Raw genomic sequence first — 17,707 nt, 5'->3', positions numbered from 1 at the left:
GTCAGATGTTTTCTAACTCTACACGGTTACACATTACACATGCAATGATTATTTTATGTTAGTCATTAATGTAACATCTTCCTCGTGCAAATCTCTGTAAGACGGAGCTGAAAACATTTAGCAAGGAAACAAATTACAAACCCGAGTGTAATGCAGAGGACTGTACACAACTTTCTTTGGAAAAATGAGCAGAACATCAGACATTAAAATACATCTTTCACAGAACAATATTAGCTTAGCCACCATTCGGTACATCCTATCTTGAATGGCGTGAATTAAAGAAAAAAGAAATCCGTGGTATTTCCTATTAACTTCTTGGATGGAACTCTGCCATCTGGGGAAAGACGAGAGATTTTTCAACAACGCAGCTGGCTGTTGAAATTAGAGGTAAAGTACAGTACTTTTTATTATCATATGCAAATGTAAAGAACCCCTATTTAGCTCAGTATTTAGCTCAGCGTTTCCTAAGCTGACTTTCTCTCTCTCTCTTGCTCTCTCGTCCTCCAGGCCCCCCTGCTGAGATAAGAAGTCTTTTCAAACCGCTCTGCTCAAATCTCTTTTTCTGAGAAAACAGCAGTCATTCCTGACAGAACAGTCATCTCATCCACAACAGCTGACTGCATTTAAAAAAAAGCTTAAAAATAAAAACAATATTGGTGACTACAAAGTCAGTGTCCTCACAACAGTTTTCCATATACCTGTATGACAAGGCAAAGCAGAGGTTTCCTGCAAAGCAATTTACTGTTTTGATCAAAACAGCATGACAGGTTAACACTGAAAATACAAAAAGCTGAGTGGTGCTTTACCAACATAGCCTGGACATGAGGGGGTAATTTGATCTGTAATCAACCAAAAGTTCAAGTATTGTTTCTGAGAATGACTTTAACTTAAAGCAGTCCTGTTTAGTACAATAATGACTAACCTAAAAACCAGCAGGGAGAAAAAGGAATTCTTAAAGTCACACATTATCCAGTGGGTATTTTGGACAAAGCATCCAGTTAGAAACATTGCCTTTGAAATTCTGTAAATATTGTTATAATTTATTTTCTGCACTGTCATCTTTTCAACCCGCACTTTAGAACTATAAATTTAATCAGGGTAGAATAAAATAGCTGCATTTAAATCCAAGAAAATCATTGTGTGGAAAAATTTCCGTAAGTGCTTTCTCAAATCTTGGCCATCTCATCAAGGTCAGGGAATGACCAACACTTTTCAGCCAACAAGAAAGCAGAAAGCTTTGAACAAGCTTCTCATGCCTGAGGATAGGACAAGCCTGGGATTTCAGAGAGAGAGCTCTTTAAATAGTTCATAATGGAAGACCTTGCAGCTTTTGCCTCTTAAATCATTGTGCCTTTGCAGAGTAACACTGTCTGTTTAGAATACTTCACTGCCCTACAATAGGCAACAGTGTTATGTGTATCATCACATAACACAGCACTGTATTGGATTTCATGCTATAGCCCAAACTGATTCACATTTTTCTCTTGTAAACATTGGCTGAGAGGTGCCTCTGGCTATCATACGACAATATTAAATCTGAATGAAAACTAAAGTATTAAATTTTCTTTTTTCCTCATCTGAAAATTTGTATTTACCTTTAATAGTACTTTTTTCTTAAGCACAGTGCTGATAATGCAGAAAACAAAGCCAAAGTAAGAAAATATTTCCCAAAGTTTCCCAATCTCGAGTAAGACAAGTCTTAACATCAAATATTCAAACAGTTGTCACTTACCTTGAGGATTTCTCCACGCTTGAAACTAAGCTCGTCATCAGCAGTAGCTTTGAAATCGTATTTGGCAATGGCCTCCATGGTCCTTTTGGCGTGCTGGACGCTGCTTTTCTGAAGTCGTGTTTCAGCGACTGATTAAAAAAAATAAAAACACTTATCCAGGCTTCTGCGGTCAATCGCTTCTCTCCGAGTCTCTCCTCCCGTCAATGACCCGTTTCTGTAGGGCTTAGACCTCACATAAAGGTCACAGGAAGGCACCTGAAACAAGGAACCACATGATGCTCAGCCGTACTGTTAGCTGCACAGCAACTGAACATCTTCTAGCCACTTCAAATTCATCAACCACTCAAGCGCAAATCATTATTTGTGTCTGAATAGTGTACAATGCACAAACATATTTTTTCTATAATTGTTTACATGTGACATAATTAAATTGTTCAACAATCTAAACACACATGTTGCTTTGGATATCTAAAATATAAACAAAATATTTTTAATTGTTATTTCCAACAGCAAAAAACTCTGTAAAAACGTATTTTTTTCATAATTTGCTGTCTCTACACTGGAAAACAGTCATCAGAGAATCCTGATACAAAGTGCACAACGATCCGTGACTAGTCCTACAGAACTTCTTATCAGCCAAACACCTGGTCCAATTAAGATAAGTCAGTAGTTATTTACCCAAAGCTGACAGTGATACACTGGCTAAACCTACAGTTGCTGGGTTAAATAGATAAAGCTTTGTTATCCAATTAAGTTGTTTGCTAGCATACTATGGTACAGCTCTGATGGGCTCACACTAATACAACTCTGCCTCTGCTAAGGCCATTAACTCTGACAGCCAGCCAGAAGACAACAGAAGAGAAGTGTGGCAAACCTGCCAATGCAGAGTTCACGATTTCACAGGGTTTATAATTCAAAAACATCTCTAACGGATGAACAGTCAGTTCGTCAGTTAGCTTGGAACACAAAAATGCAGGGCACATTTTTTGCGAGGTAAGGGATCTGGTATAAACGACACAATAAGTCCTGACATGCTACTATACGTGTTGTTTACTCGAAATAACTCAACCCGTGACCAGCAGACCTTTATTGAAGACGAAAAAACCATCGCTTACAGAGGTGCTATCAAAGGCGAAGTCATAAAAAGGGAAGCTAGAGTTCAAGCAGAGACAGACTGTAGTTACCGTTAAATAATCACATCCTTCTCGTGGTTGTTAACTGTTAAAATGTCACGTATAAACATCACAAACCTGCCCCTTCGAGCACCACAGCATGTTTTTTATTGTTTTTTCTAGACTTTGAGTGGATCGATTCCGTTCCAGCAAACAGACTGCGCCCACTGTTCTAGAACGCTACAGTTAGCATGCCGGCTAACGGTCGGATAACAATAACTGCGATGCAGTGCGGTTATCAAACTTAACCACGTTAAATTAAAACAACAGACAAATTAACGACGACATTACCAAAAGCCCGAGCTCGGGTTTAAATAAACGGGAGGTGTTCTTAAACGCCCGAGGCCTACTTGCTAGATTCACATTAGCAAATGTGAAAGGGAAGAAAACACCTTTTTTTCATAGCGCAAGCTGTTGTTGCTAACAGTTAGCCCAGCTAACGTTGTGAACTTGGCTAGCCTGCGTCGCGAAATGAAACAGCACCTAACTTCTATGTTCAGACAAAGCGTAAAACAAACTCACCACTCGAGATATTCCGTTTCGATGCTGTCACCGCAACAAACAAAACTGCAATTATCCGCTCACTGCTTCCTCTACAGAGCCAACCAGCGATGTATGTGTGGTGTTGCTTCCACCCCGACCCAAGAGCCGAAAACTAGCTGCTAGCATACGTTTAATTCCGCTTCCTTCCACGGAGCTCCGAGGATCAGCCTGCTGCTGTGACTGGAGCTCCTCCCTGTCAGTCTGTGTGCCAAACCCTCCACATTACTGTCACCCACGTCTGTCAGCATTATACAAGCTACTAATAACTCAATGATATGCAGGGGGAAATGACACTGCGGTGAAAAAACACAGAATTTTTCAGCGGATAACTTGAATTGCTCTATTTTGAAGTAATTAAAAACATCGACAGTGATTGGTATAATTTTTGTCAGTGGATGTGTCTGCATGAAAGATTAAAAAAGCACATAAACACTCAAAACCAAACCAGCTCTTTTTTAGATGTCATTCAGACTTAGCTTTGAGCGTTACAGTGCTGATTTGAAATAGTAAACAAATCATTTGTGATGGTTTGAGCCTGGTATCCACGTCTCTGGGAAACAAAATCTTCTTTTTCAGTGGTTCTCTTCTGCTTCTCACTCATTTTTCTGTGCTCACATGGAGTCTGCACAAATTCTGTCTCCTTAAAGTAATATTTTAAAAAGGGTGCATGATGTGTTGGAGTTGATCTGCCTTACTTCACTTTATACTTCTTGCAATCTGACGATTGTGCATGTTCATATTGGTATTTTGAAGTTGAAATGAGATTAGTCCATGCCAGCTATAAAGAATTCAACCAGGGTGAAATTACGATAGGTGAAACACGAGATAAAATGGACATGATAAGGTCAGGTATCAGTAATATGTTTCAATTGTCCCGATGATTTCCGTCAGAAAGTAGGCCATCTGAGTGTGTCTGATAAAACACAACATTTTATAAATCATCTGTTTTATTTGGTAAATTGTTGAGATACTTGGTCGCCTTTCATTGTTTTCATTTTTTGCACATCTGCTTTTAATTCTGGCCTCTGACAGCAGGCCAGAACTGAAATCCCTTGACCATGCTGCCATCTAGCGGAATGTTCTGACTTTATGAAAACAGCAACTTCAAGGGCTAGTGTGCAAGCAAATTTGGCAACCGTGGCAAAAGTTACTACCAAAAAAGTATATGTTTAAAGCATTGATATGTGAATTTCACAAGAGGAGTGTTCATACCAGATTGACAGTGGCATTTGAACGGTTCTGAACCTTGTTTATGCAAAAATGTGACCAAAATAATCATATTTTTTACAAAACTCATACAAGTACATTAAGAGAACTCAATTAAAATAAAATGAAACAAAAAATATACCTGATTGCTTGGTTATTGAGGGAAATGATCCACATTTACACATGCATGAGTGAGAAAAGTATGTGAGTGTTTGCTTTTCATGTCAATTGTGACCACTTTTGTGCAGCAATAAGTGAAACACAATGTGTCTGGTAACTGTAGATCAACTTTGCACATCAGTGTGGAGGAATTTTAGTCCATTTCTCCTTCAAAACAGCTTCAGCTCTAGGATGGTGGTTTCCCCACATTAACTTCCTATTCAGGCCCTTCCACAGCATTTAATTTGGATTAAGGCCAGGACTTTTACTTGGCTATTCCAAACTTGAACTTTATTCTTCTTGAACTATTCTTTAGCAGATCAGTAGCTGCAGTCATTTAGAATTCACAATTCATCGTTTTATCGATCACAGTGAGCCATAATTGCACAGGTGCTACAAAACAAGCCCAAATCATGATACCACCACCATGCGTTATCTTTTCTCCAAACATAATGTACTTAATCTAAACCAAAAAAGGCTCTACTTTTGTCTCATCCAGCCACAAAAAATAAAATAAAAAAATCCAACAGGCTTCAGGATAATGTACAAGAGGCACCACTGTGGAAAAAATAATTTCTAGGCTTTTATTTACATTTAAAAGTAACTTTAAGTCAACATTTGCTAGAGATATGAACAATTTCGGGCTTGACCGCATGTCTTCCCCCCAATTCTTCTCCCTACTTTCCTGTCTATATGTTCACTGTCCCTATCTAATAAAGCCAAAAGGCCAAAACAATAACTTGAAAGAAAGAGATGATTTGGTAACTGTTTTGAGCCTGATCAGCATCAACAGCTTTTTTTTCTAAGATCCTCAGAAATCGCCTTTGTTTGTGCCCTGACACATTTCCAGAAACATGCTATAAAAATCAGACTTTTATGAATTTCTGTTCTTTAAATAAAAAAGGATGCTCCCTCACACCAAACTGTCATCCCACTGACTGAAAACACTTAACTGTAATTTCACTCTCAAATTAAGTGCCAGAACTTTGCAGATTTTCAACACTAATAGATTTATGAAATTGGATAATTTTTCTTGAAAATATCACACCAAGTATAATACTTTGTCTAGCTTGTTTAATTACGTTTCTTTCTATCTCCTTTCAGGACTTGGGTGGAAATCGGATGATGTTCTAGGACATATTTTTTAAGAAACGGTTCACAAACTTTCAAGTGCCTCTGCAAATCTTGTATTAACGCTGCTCTCATGAGGTTCACATGTCAGTCCTATAAATACATTGTTGGTCAAAATGTTGGTTACGAGCCATTTTGAGGAAGGCTTTCGCTCTGGTTGCATAAAACAGACCAATTTCTTGCATAATAGAGTACCAGTTATGTTTCCATATTACTATTTCATCAGAAATTTGTAACAATTCCAAATGACACCTATAAAAAACAAATAACACTTTACAGATTGCATCAGAAGTGCTTCAGAATCTTGGAAGTGATGCTAAGTTATAACAAATTAATATTAAATGTATTCCAAAAGTTCACTTACGACACCTAGATAGTTAATAACATGTATGGCCTTCCTTTACTTGCAAGATGGCTGCCAATCTGCGAGGTATACTCTCCACTAATGCGTGTGACATAGCATTAGGGAGGCTGGCCCATTCCTCCAGCAAAAACTGGTCAAGTACATGAAGGTTAGCTGGTGGTGGGTTTCTGCCAGCAACTGCACGCTCCAGAGCATCCCACAAATCCTCGATGGGACTGGTGTCAGCCAAGCATGCCAGTTGGTGCAAAACCCCAATTCCCTCCCGGTCAAGAAAATCCTGCACAGTTTGTGCTCTGTATGCTGGGACGTTATCATCTTAGTATATAAAGTTCTCTCTGAATGTCTGCTGGGCCCATGGCAACAGGTGATGTCTCAGCAAATACACAGCCCCAGTGACACTGGGCCAAAAGATCAGCAGGTTTGATTTGCCAAGCCATTGGAGTGAAAGGCCCCATACATGTACAGATCCGCCTCCATTGCAGAGCCTTGGCTGTACACAATACTCATTGAGTCTTTCACTTGCATTTAACCCACCCTGACACAGCAGTCAGTTAGGTACAGAAGAAAATGTGACTCATCTCAAAGCAGAACATGTCACCAGTGATCTACAGTAATGGCTCGGTACTGCCTGACCCTCTGGAGAAGCTCCTGCTTCTGTCTGGCTATCAGATGTGGCGTCCTGATTGGTCTTCTGACATTCAGACCCCTTTCAACCAATCTTCTGTTGACTGTTTAATGACTAACTTGGACATTTGCATCCTGTTTCCCTTCTTGCTTCAGAGACAGCAGAATGTTTATATACCTCTAGAGCCTCAAAACCATTAAACTGTTTTGTATTTACATATCAGATAATTCAGTACTCAGTAATGTTAGAATGCAAATTCTTGTATTATCTTCATTAAAAAATATGTGTATAGAATACATTTGTAAGAGGGGGGAGGAAATGAATCCGCACCAGAGTTGAGGGAGGTTAGGGGAGCAATTCTCATTTGCATATTAACATTGATTTGGTGGACGTTTTTTATCAACTGCTGTTTCTTTTTAGCATTTTTCTTTAGACATCTGTACTATCTATCTAGTTGTTGATGCTGAAATGCAGAAATCTAAACATTCTAAAGAGCTCACAAGGTTTCAATAACAAATTCAAACAAGACAAATTATTAATTTGATGCTTTTCCAGTTTTGCGTCTTGAAATATTCTTGCCAAATGAAGGCCACTAAAGTGAAAACTGAATACAGGCGTATGTCTATAAAAAGCTATAACGGAGCCAGTGATTTAAGACTGAACACTTGATCAAGTTCTCATTTGTTCCAAAAGTCACAGTTCAAGGAGAAATCAAAAAGTGGCACTCTTTTCAGAGAAGCACACGCAGTGCTGAGCTGCACAATAGGTCGCCTCGTCAAAAAGTAAGACATAATTAAAGCGTCAATGAATATGACAAAGTCTTGGCAAGGCCTATTATAGAAAAGTCACACACACAGACATTTATTATATTCTTAATTGTCAGTTTCTGTTAGTGTGCCATTCTGAATTTCAATAATTAGTTTTTCATTTTGGTTTGTTTAGTGCTTAAGACAACCTTGATGTTTTGGCAATATTTTTAACATGATAGTCACACCTGTAAAGCGAATTTAGATGAAGTAAACTGAACTGAGTTGAATTAACAAAACAAACAAGTAAAAAACAAATGAGCTAATTAAGATCCTGCACTCCTCTTGTCAAAAACAACCCTCCTCCATTGAGCCTCTAAAGTAGCTTAGTTGAAGTTTCAACCAAAAATCTTTTTACATTAAGATACAACCTGTCATGCATCGCACATTTTGTAAATGTCTGGGTTTTCCCTCTTCAGAGGACAGAAAGACTGTACTTAATCAGAGGACACCACTCGCTTTAATACATCACACCCATTCTGTTTTCTTTACTAAAGTAGAGGTTTATTATCACCATTATTGCCGCTAAAGTTACTGTATAGGTGTAAACAGTACTTCTTTAGCAAGAAAGAGTACTTGTATATCCTAAGAAAGAACCAGAAATGTACAGAAAGTAGCTTGAAATGCATTTCTAAAGGGAAACATCAGTGTCCTGTACACTACAATGAATTGTAAAACGACAAAACTCAACTACAAAATACTAATCTTCTCACATCTTTTGAATCATTGCTTCCACCCACAAGGTGCAAAACTTACAACAATAATAATATAATAAAAATAATAGATGCAGAACAAAAATATGAAGAACATATTAAACTCTAATGAGCTGATGTAGGACAATAAAGGAAATGTAATCGAATTTCAAGTCGAAAAGGGTCATTTAGAATGTTTTTTATGCTATTAAACATAGTAGCCGGGTCATATTTGACACGAACACAACACACGTGTTAGGAGAGAAACTCTGTGTCGTGCGGGTCATTTAAGTTTCTCACTCAGCAGCAGTGCCCTGAGAAATAACTCCTACCTTTAGCAGTTATCTTTACGTACTGCTGGCAATATCAAAGCACGGTCCACCGTTATTCTTTGCGGAGGAGGAAAAAGCGCAGAAAATGTTCTGGCTTTGAGTCGCTCCTCTGGTCCGAACACATCACAGAACCTGCTCCGAAGCCGGGGAGATGCGCGCGCTACGTCACCTGTGTTTATTTTAGGTGTCGCGTGCGCTGAGAAGTCTTTGGATGACAGGAGCGCGCGGCGGTGAAGCATCTCGCGCTCCAGCAATCCATAAATTAACAGAGTTGGCTATGTGTTAGCCAAACTGTTGTTGTTTTTATGCTGGTTAGGTCCTAATTGGATTTTCTGTCGCCGGGAAACTGTTACGTAAGTTTTATTCTTATACTGTGCAGCAGAATATTTGAGCCAAATAAAAGCCAAAAGAAAAAAAAAGAAAAGGTTGTAGGATGGATGTCTCCAATTCGAATTCTTCATCCTTCACTTCGCCTGATTATCTAGAACAAGGTAGGTTGTTTGTTTTCCTCGTTTTAACTTTCATCTTATTTCATGTAACAAATATAAACATGTGGTTAAAAATTATGGAGACTAATGGAGTTGTAGTCCATATGTAATATTATGTATGTTAACATAGACACGGGTGTCATTTCAGTATGGGGGAGAGCTCATTGTGCAGAGTTGTGGGGGTCCTCTCACAGATTGTGCATCTTCTGCATCAATTTGTGATGGATATGTATTTTTTTCTGGAAAGGAATCAACAAAATCTAGGCAACGGGTGATAATTCAAAATATAATGGATCTTTTCACAATAGATTCTGTGGTTGTATCAGCTTATATTTAACATTTTGGAGTACAAGAATACAGGTTTCTGAAGAAAATTATACTCATATGAAGCATTGTTTTATCTATAAATGACATTATAGAAATCTTCTTTCATGCATTGATTTAAAGGGGGAAATGCACTTGTTTGACTACACTAAAGTCAATACAACCAATAATTAGAGCTGCCAGAGGGCGACGCAGATGCTCATCGAACTGGAGTTGCAACCACTATTTCTTTCAGGCAGACGTGGTCGTATGTTTCTATTGGTGAAAGTGTCATTGATGATTATAGGTTTAGCTCTGGAACAGATTTTGAGCAAAAGTAGGGATGAGCTGTATTTGGAAAACCTCTGGAATCAAGTGATACATCACCCAGAACCTGCAGCCAAAACAATGAAACTAAAGGCTGGATGAACACAGCGTGATGTCTAAACGAGGTGGATGTCCTGAGCAGAACAAAGACGCTTGAGCTTTGTCATTAACTGAAAGTGATTAACTTTTATCAACTGAGAATCACATAAAAAGCTTATAATACTGTGTATGAGCTCTCATGTGTCTATATGGCAGTCTTGTCTGTATAAGCAAATAATAAGAGTGAGTGACCAAAAAAAGAACAAATTACTATTTGGCTGACAATGAAAAAACTGACAACATTGTGTCACCCCAGTGTGAGCTACGGTTTCTCTCCTATAAAAACTGTCTCCATGCATCCTCCCCCCAAACCTATGCCTATGTTGTTAGTTCATATTGTATAGAGGGTCTATTGAAAAGAAAAGGTATGAATATACAGAATGTTATGAGTGACTGACAGAAAACGTTCTGTTTGTGTTCTTTTTACCAGATCACGATCATTACAACAACGTGCTCATGCCCAGCATCTTTGGTGTCATCTGCTTCTTCGGGATAATTGGAAACTGTATTGTCATCTACACTATTGTAAAGAAGACAAAGTTCTGCTCCAACCAAACAGTACCTGACATATTTATCTTCAGCTTGTCCATCGCAGACCTGCTCTTTCTGCTCGGCATGCCTTTCCTCATCCACCAGCTTGTTGGCAACGGCTCATGGTGCTTTGGTGCCACCATGTGCACTGTAATAACAGCGCTCGATTCCAACAGCCAGATTGTCAGCACCTATATCCTGACTGTGATGACACTGGACCGCTACTTGGCTACTGTCCACCCGATCCGCTTCAAACATGTTCGCACCCCGTTTGTGGCCGGGGCAGCCGTGGCACTAGTGTGGGTGTTTTCTCTGGTCTCCATCACACCGGTGTGGATGTACACAGGACTCATGCGACTTAAGGATGGCTCAGTCGGCTGCGCCCTCCTCCTCCCCAACCCGGCAACAGATACCTACTGGTTCACCCTCTACCAGTTCTTCTTGGCCTTTGCTCTGCCTTTGGCGGTCATCTGCGGCGTCTTCTTCAAGATTCTCCAAAACGTGTCAGCTACAGTTGCTCCACTGCCCCAGCGCAGCCTGAGGATGCGGGCCAGAAAGGTGACCCGTATGGCAGTGGCTATTTGCCTGGCATTCTTCATATGCTGGGCCCCCTACTACATTCTGCAGCTGGCCCACCTCGGAGTACAGCGGCCCAGCTTTGCTTTCATGTACGCCTACAACATCGCTATCAGTATGGGCTATGCCAACAGCTGCATCAACCCTTTTATCTACATTGTCTTAAGTGAAACATTTAAGAGGCAGTTCATTGTAGCCATTCGGCCGCCCCACAGGGGTTTCAGAGTCGCCCCTGCTGTGGCCGATGGCAGCATGACTTTGAGGATGGCACCAGAAAGCTTTCATCCATCTCATTCGCAGTCATCGAGGGAACTGCTCCCAAACACACTACCTGTCACTGTGGCTGTGCACTGAGACGGACAGTTATCCGGTCAGCACTGCCAACTACCATTGCCAGCTAACAGCCATCTGCCACTGTAAACTGTTCATATTTCCTCTGAAAAAAATAGTTTGCATCAAGGTATATTTAAAGAGGAACTTTAACTGTCAGCAGTTCATTTATGTGTCAAGTGGTGGTATAATTTGTGACTTTTGTAGATGTGCTCATTGTGAGTAACAGCTGTTTAGTCACACTGTTATCAATATGACTATAAAAAAGGAACAACAGTCAACCTGTATGAGGCACAAGGCATTTTAAGTTTTAGCAAGCTATAGACTATATGAATAAGATTAGATTTGAGAACATGACTGACTGAAAATCCAATGTTTAGTTTTTTTTAACAGCTTGATTAGTCCTTGTTTTCCTATGTGTAAGTTTCTTGTAAATCATTTTTTGAGTTTGAATTGGCCAACAGTGTTTCAATAATGTCAACAAAGACAAAAGACATAAAAGAAGACACTTTTTACATCAGATGTAGTAACAAAATTTCGTCCTGCATATACAGTTACAATACTCAGATGCAAACCTTATTCCTGCACCTCAACAGCTTTTAATTTGGGAAATGTTGATATTTATCTAACTGTATCTAAAGCTGCAATTGGAGGAAATCAAGAAAAGAAAAGAAAAAACTTCCAAAAGCTTAAAGTATACAGCCCTCCTCCTGCAGACTTTCTGCATTTGAAACACACGATAATAATCGAGATAAAAGTCAACATTCATTTGTGGCTTCAACCAGGGTTCAAACTTCTTCTGACCCACTGTCCCAAGACAATGGATTCTTGCAATGGACTTTGTTGTTGTTTGTAGTCTCTCACCTGCTCTGGGTGAAGCCTTGTGATTGGCTAAAATGGGCTGGATTTTTGGATGCTATCAGCCCATTGTCATCATAGCTCATCTACAAACACAAGGGCCTCCGAGACCTCATACTAAGGTCAGTAGGCTGGTATCATTTATTCCAATAAATAAAATGAAAGCAGCCCTGATAACATAAGTGACCACATTCAGTTGTGTGAATAAGTATATATATAAAACCTCTGGTGGGGTCGTCACCTTGCTGAGGTACAAAATTGAGCTTTGTAACATGTAGTAAACGTAGCGACAGGGTGTAGTTTAACCCAAACTATGATCCTTTTCTAAACCTGACTTAAATACTAAAATACAATTTGGAAAAACAGAAAATAAAGGTGAACATCCAATGAGATTTTAAGTCAAAAATAACACTACAATAATTTTCAGAGACAAGACTTGAACTCCAGTCTGCTTGGTAAAATCCTGCTGACTTCCACCACCAACATCCTCCTCAACCTTCAAGCATGGACTTTTGTTTCTCTTTGGAAGTGTAAAATTGTGGCTCCATCACTATTATATAAGGTGATAGTAGAGCACCACCCACTGGATGGAACAGCCTACTGAGCACACTAGAAGACGGAGGAGGTTCCTTAGCACCAATATGTATAGAATGGTCTGGCTGCACCTTATTATTATTTTGATGTAGGGGGAAAATGCTCTAATGTTTGTATGTCTTTAAACCAATCACAGTCATCATGGGTGTGCTGTGGCTGCAGCACCAATGATCCCTTAAAATAGTAATGGTGCAGTTGGTTTGGTGGAACATTTGCATGCAGGAAGGTTAGAACTGTCTTAAAATGAATAATTCACCCAAAATAATCTTAGCAAGATTGGTTTATTGCATGATGCAAATCCTCAGCTCCACATTTTCAGCATGTGGGTTGCTGCCTGAAGGTTACTGTGTTTGTTTCGCTTAGTGGAGAAGAATTTAGATAACAGGAAGGTAGGAAAAAGCTGCATTAACCTGGCCACCAGTGGCAGACTTATTGGTAAGTCAGATGCACAAAACAGGAGAAGGTGCAGAGGTCTAGTTTCTTCTCAGACTACCTGAGTTAAAATATGCTAAAATGTTCATATTATTAAGTGTTCAATTGTGGAAAAAATACTGCCTACTTTAACTTTAATTGTTTTATGTCACAATTTGCAATCAGTACAGTTGGTTTACAGAATTTATTGTGTGTCTTTATGTTTGTGCATCAAACAGTTCGATGTTGTATTTGATTATGATCATTTTTTTGGTCATCACTTGAATAGAAAACATATTAAAACGTATTCCCGGAGTGCATCTGTATGCTATCCAATCCACGTTAAGTGCAGCTTTTACCTTTTAAATGTTGTAATTTTATCTATATTGTGGCAGAAAAACTGTGATTTGATAGACTGTTTGATCCATCGCCTGAGTATTTAGCACATTTGACAGATAAATCACTTGTATTCTGTAGTGGTGTACCATTAAGCAGGCACACTCAAAGCCGTAGGCAGTGCAAGTTATTAGATGAAAATCCTTACTAGTGGCCTGTAATGAAGGGCTGCTACTTTCCTCAAATCATCGACTACGGAAAGACTGCACATGGATGATGGTCTATAGGCTTTTTGAACATTGCAGTGTCATTGCTCACGCTTCCTGAAAATGTATCATGCTGAATCTTTGTGACCGTTTGACTTCTGGTGCTGTGATGCAGGTATTTGTTTCTGCGTATATGACCAGGTATCTTTACTGTGTTATGACCGCTTTGGAAATGTACACGCTGGCATGTCTGTTGTCGTGTCTCTGTGTATGTTCACTGGTTATCAAAGCTCCAGGAGGTGAAGAAGACTGTTTTATCATAGTTGAATAAAAAAGACTTTTCATCAGGGGGCCAGAACTAATTGACTTTAATATAAAGTTATAAATAGATCTCCAAAGCGTGATGGATTTGAGTTTTCAGTTCTATTCAGGAGTACATGCATGCTTTGTACTATCAAAGTAGGAAACCTTGGTTAGTTTTATAATTTTTTTTTTTGTCATTGCCAACATCAAATAAAGAAAAGTGTTGAATTCAGTGGTATGCAAAGTCATTTATCAAGGATGAAACATTCCAATCCAAACATCAGCTTATTCTTAGTAGAGGGGGGTGACAGAGAAGCAGGTTTTCAGCTTTTCACAGTGGCATGACTCTGTGTTCCTGCTAATTCAAATGTCAGGAGGAAGGATTCATAGCAACACACATTATTTTTTAAAAGAAAATGAGTGGAATAAAGCCAGGATTATAGTGCTTTAAAATGGTAATTCCCTATTATAAGAAACCCCCCGACACGACTCCAAACATACACACACATGCACTTCAAAAGGACATTGCAAGGCTATTATTCATGCTCAGCACTGGTAAGAGATTATCTTTGAGTGACTGTGTTTATAGAACATTAAGCCTGATCACAAAACTGCATGACACCGCTAATAAATCTTTCTCTGCCCTTGTGTGTGACATTCCTTTTTTGAAAGCATTTGTTAGAGTTTAATAGAACTAAAGTCAGATTCACTATTTTGCAAGTGAAACCTATTGTGTGCATTCAAAATGTGCTATTAAGCTTGGTTTTATACTTCATTTAAGACCGTCTCAGGTGAAAATCAAGTTGTTTTTTTTATCTTGTTATCCATATGTCCATATGAGGATTTTTGCATGTTACAAGATGCATCATGATTGAAAAAAGCAATCAACACCATGGCTGAGCATTTTCAGCTCGAAACATTTGTGCTCCTAAGTCTAAGGAATCAATTCTGTCAGCGTGCAAGGTGAGGATATCTGTATAATTCTTCACACCTTGATGCCTATTGTCGCCAATTCGCATCATACCACTTTCATTCAGACTGCAGCCAAGATAGCGAATCCATCCCTCCAATATTCAATACGTACCTTGGAACCTTTTGCAAGCACTGGTTTCTCGTAGGACCGGTCAGAGTGGGACCTAATTATTATATATCGGTTATTGCTATATATCTGTTCTATGTGTAACAGATAAATTAACAATCTCCACTTATGTTAGCATCAGTTTGAAAGCAAAAACACACAATAAATTCAGGCTTCAAGGGGTCAATATTCAGGTTGTGGTTCAAACACGTGTGGCCGGATTGCTCCAGAGTCCAGTGTGTTTAAACAGAGTTGTAGGTGAGCCGGTGTGCTCGGGCTGCAGCGAGTATAGGTGGAGAGAGAGCAGGGGAATTCATAGTAGCAACCATTTTGCACTTGAAAAATAGAATAAAAGTCTCCATTTGAAGACTTTTGTTTTCACTCATTGTTTCAGTCATCGCTTGGTTAAGTTTAAGCACCAAAATGTCACGAGTCAGAGGAGAATCAAAGCAGCAGGCACAGACGGGAGGTGAATTAATAATGATTTAATTGAATTAACAAAGGAAACAAACAGAAAATTCTTAATAAATGAAACAGGAGGGGAAAAGCAGAAAGGAGAACTGAACTAAACCAAGGGCGGACCTGAAGGCCGAATTAAACTAAATATAAAACTAAACTAAATCACGGGAGCAGGGAGACTCACTGAATGTCCAAAGGCGGAGGTGGGCAAAACAAATGGAGCAGGTGAAGAGAATGTGGCAATGGCAGGGGAAACAGGAAAGCAATCCAAAAAGGGAGACAGAGTCCAGGAAGCGGCATGCAGGGAAATGGAGAACGGCGTGCAGGTTGTAGCGACTTTCGTGGTGTGGCATGGCAGATGAAACATGGAGCAATGAACCAGCAGTGAGCTTGTGCAAGGAGGCAGGCTTATATGCAGCAGTGATTGTCAATTCCAGCCAGCTGTGCTCTCCGCGCAGCCGCTCATTGTTGAGCTGATTGTGACACCACCCCGGAGCAGGCGGAGCATGACACAAAATTACTTGGTTACATTTACAATTCTATAATTTCTATTAGCAGACGCTTTTATCCAATGAGACGTACATCTGAGAGTAGATGCAACACAAGCAAGGATCTCGTCAGGAGAAAACACCTGGATAAGAGCCAAAACACAAGTTCAAGAGTCAAAATTGGACCATAGTGTCTACAGGCAGTAGACGTAACAGGATTATTTTTAATTCTCTTTTTTAATTGCAGTCTGTCAAGTGCAAAGGTGCTCAGTGAAAAGCTGAATTGTTAGTATTTTTTTAAAGACCGAAAGAGACTCTGCAGATGGAATACAATTTGGTAACTCGTTCCACTATCAGGGAACCACAGAAGAGCAGAGTCCAGCTATCGACTGGCCCTGCTGAGGTGGTTGTATCAACCGCCTTTTGTTGGCCGAGTTTAGAACAGACTAAGGTAAAATACACTCTGTTCTTAGATTTACCATATTACAACCTCCTATATTGCTAGTTTCCAAGGTGATAACTTCATCAGAGATTTTCTATGGATTTCACACAATTTTCAGAGCTGTGTTACTGGTTACACTTTCATTTCATTTCATATCAATAATTAGAAATGATGATGGCCGACTGGACTTTAGTATAAGATATTTGATGAAAACAGCCATTAGAAAGGTGTTGAGTTAGGTCAAATCCATTTTAAAGCAGGGAGGGAATATTTTCATGGGGAAAAAAAGCACATTTTTGATTCTTGAAAAAAAAAAAATAGGGTTTTGGTGAATGACCAGAGAGTGACTTAAGTTTCTTATGCTGTTTATTTTAGAAGAAAATGAGGCACACAGTGCTATATGGCCTAATTGGTGGCTTATAAAGCAAACTGGAACTAATTGACATTTTACACATTATTTTATGGTATGTTAGGTTCTTTACATGAAGAGATTTGGTGCTAGTTGAGTCTGAGCATGATTCTGAACATAATTTGTTGTCATTGTTGGTCATAGTTTTTTCAATAAAAATTCTTCAGATTAAAATAATCTAAAGATTGTATGGCCAATTGCAATCCACAGGGATAGTGTAGAAGCATAATCCTCCTATTCAGTCTTCTTTTACTTTTGTGAACTCCATGAATTCATGATGGGTTTTGCAGATAAACACTTGTGAGTCTTGCTGTCCCAGGCACTGAGATTTTTCTTTCCTTTCAGAGCTCACCTTTTACTCCGTATTCACTCACTCAGCAAGTCAGGAAATAACCCTGAAAAGGGTTTCTCACATTTAAGTCCAATGTCTTCACTATAAGGCAAAGTCCAAAAGCACACAAAATGGAGATACAAAAATAACCACACAGTGATACAAAGAGAACCAATACGACTACAAGTAGAATTTTTTTTTTCTTAAAGTTGATGGCAAAATACTGCAGAGAAGTGCAAAACAATCTGCAATGGCGTGCAAAATGGCCACAAAACAATGCAAAACAACTAAGAAGGGAACAAAACAACCAAGAACAACAAAATTACATATATAGAAGACAACCATGTAGAGGTTAAAATCACTATGAAATGACGCA

At 39.1% G+C, this 17,707-nt stretch overlaps 2 protein-coding genes across 2 annotated transcripts in view; one reads left to right on the top strand and one right to left on the bottom strand.

The window, feature by feature from the left end:
• grb2b (growth factor receptor-bound protein 2b) overlaps positions 1–3,623 on the bottom strand; it is a 32,613-nt gene extending 28,990 nt beyond the window's left edge. The window contains exons 1-2 of the mRNA XM_022190700.2: positions 3,427–3,623; positions 1,733–1,987 (exon numbers count right to left, since the gene is read on the bottom strand). Coding sequence (XP_022046392.1) covers positions 1,733–1,810 — 78 coding nt within the window. The 5' untranslated portion in view covers positions 1,811–1,987; positions 3,427–3,623. The remainder of the gene's footprint in view (positions 1–1,732; positions 1,988–3,426) is intronic.
• A 5,104-nt stretch (positions 3,624–8,727) lies between these two features.
• On the top strand, positions 8,728–14,774 carry mchr1b (melanin-concentrating hormone receptor 1b). Its single transcript, XM_022190699.2, has 2 exons — positions 8,728–9,253; positions 10,410–14,774. The coding sequence occupies exons 1-2, from the start codon at positions 9,196–9,198 to the stop codon at positions 11,438–11,440; spliced, it is 1,089 nt and encodes a 362-aa protein (XP_022046391.2). The 5' UTR covers positions 8,728–9,195; the 3' UTR covers positions 11,441–14,774.
• The last annotated feature ends 2,933 nt before the right edge of the window (positions 14,775–17,707 follow it).

The sequence above is a fragment of the Acanthochromis polyacanthus genome, chromosome 21 (assembly GCF_021347895.1).
Source record: "Acanthochromis polyacanthus isolate Apoly-LR-REF ecotype Palm Island chromosome 21, KAUST_Apoly_ChrSc, whole genome shotgun sequence".
Taxonomy (NCBI): Eukaryota; Metazoa; Chordata; class Actinopteri; family Pomacentridae; genus Acanthochromis; species Acanthochromis polyacanthus.
Note: the sequence above shows the minus strand (reverse complement) of the source record. Positions and strands in the feature narration are given on the sequence as shown.

What these genes read in the sequence shown, in the direction of transcription:
- mchr1b (XM_022190699.2), top strand. Translation starts at nt 9,196, where the DNA reads ATGGATGTCTCCAATTCGAATTCTTCATCCTTCACTTCGCCTGATTAT. An exon ending in GCCTGATTATCTAGAACAAG is followed by an intron (nt 9,254 to 10,409) that starts GTAGGTTGTTTG and finishes TCTTTTTACCAG; the next exon opens with ATCACGATCATTACAACAAC.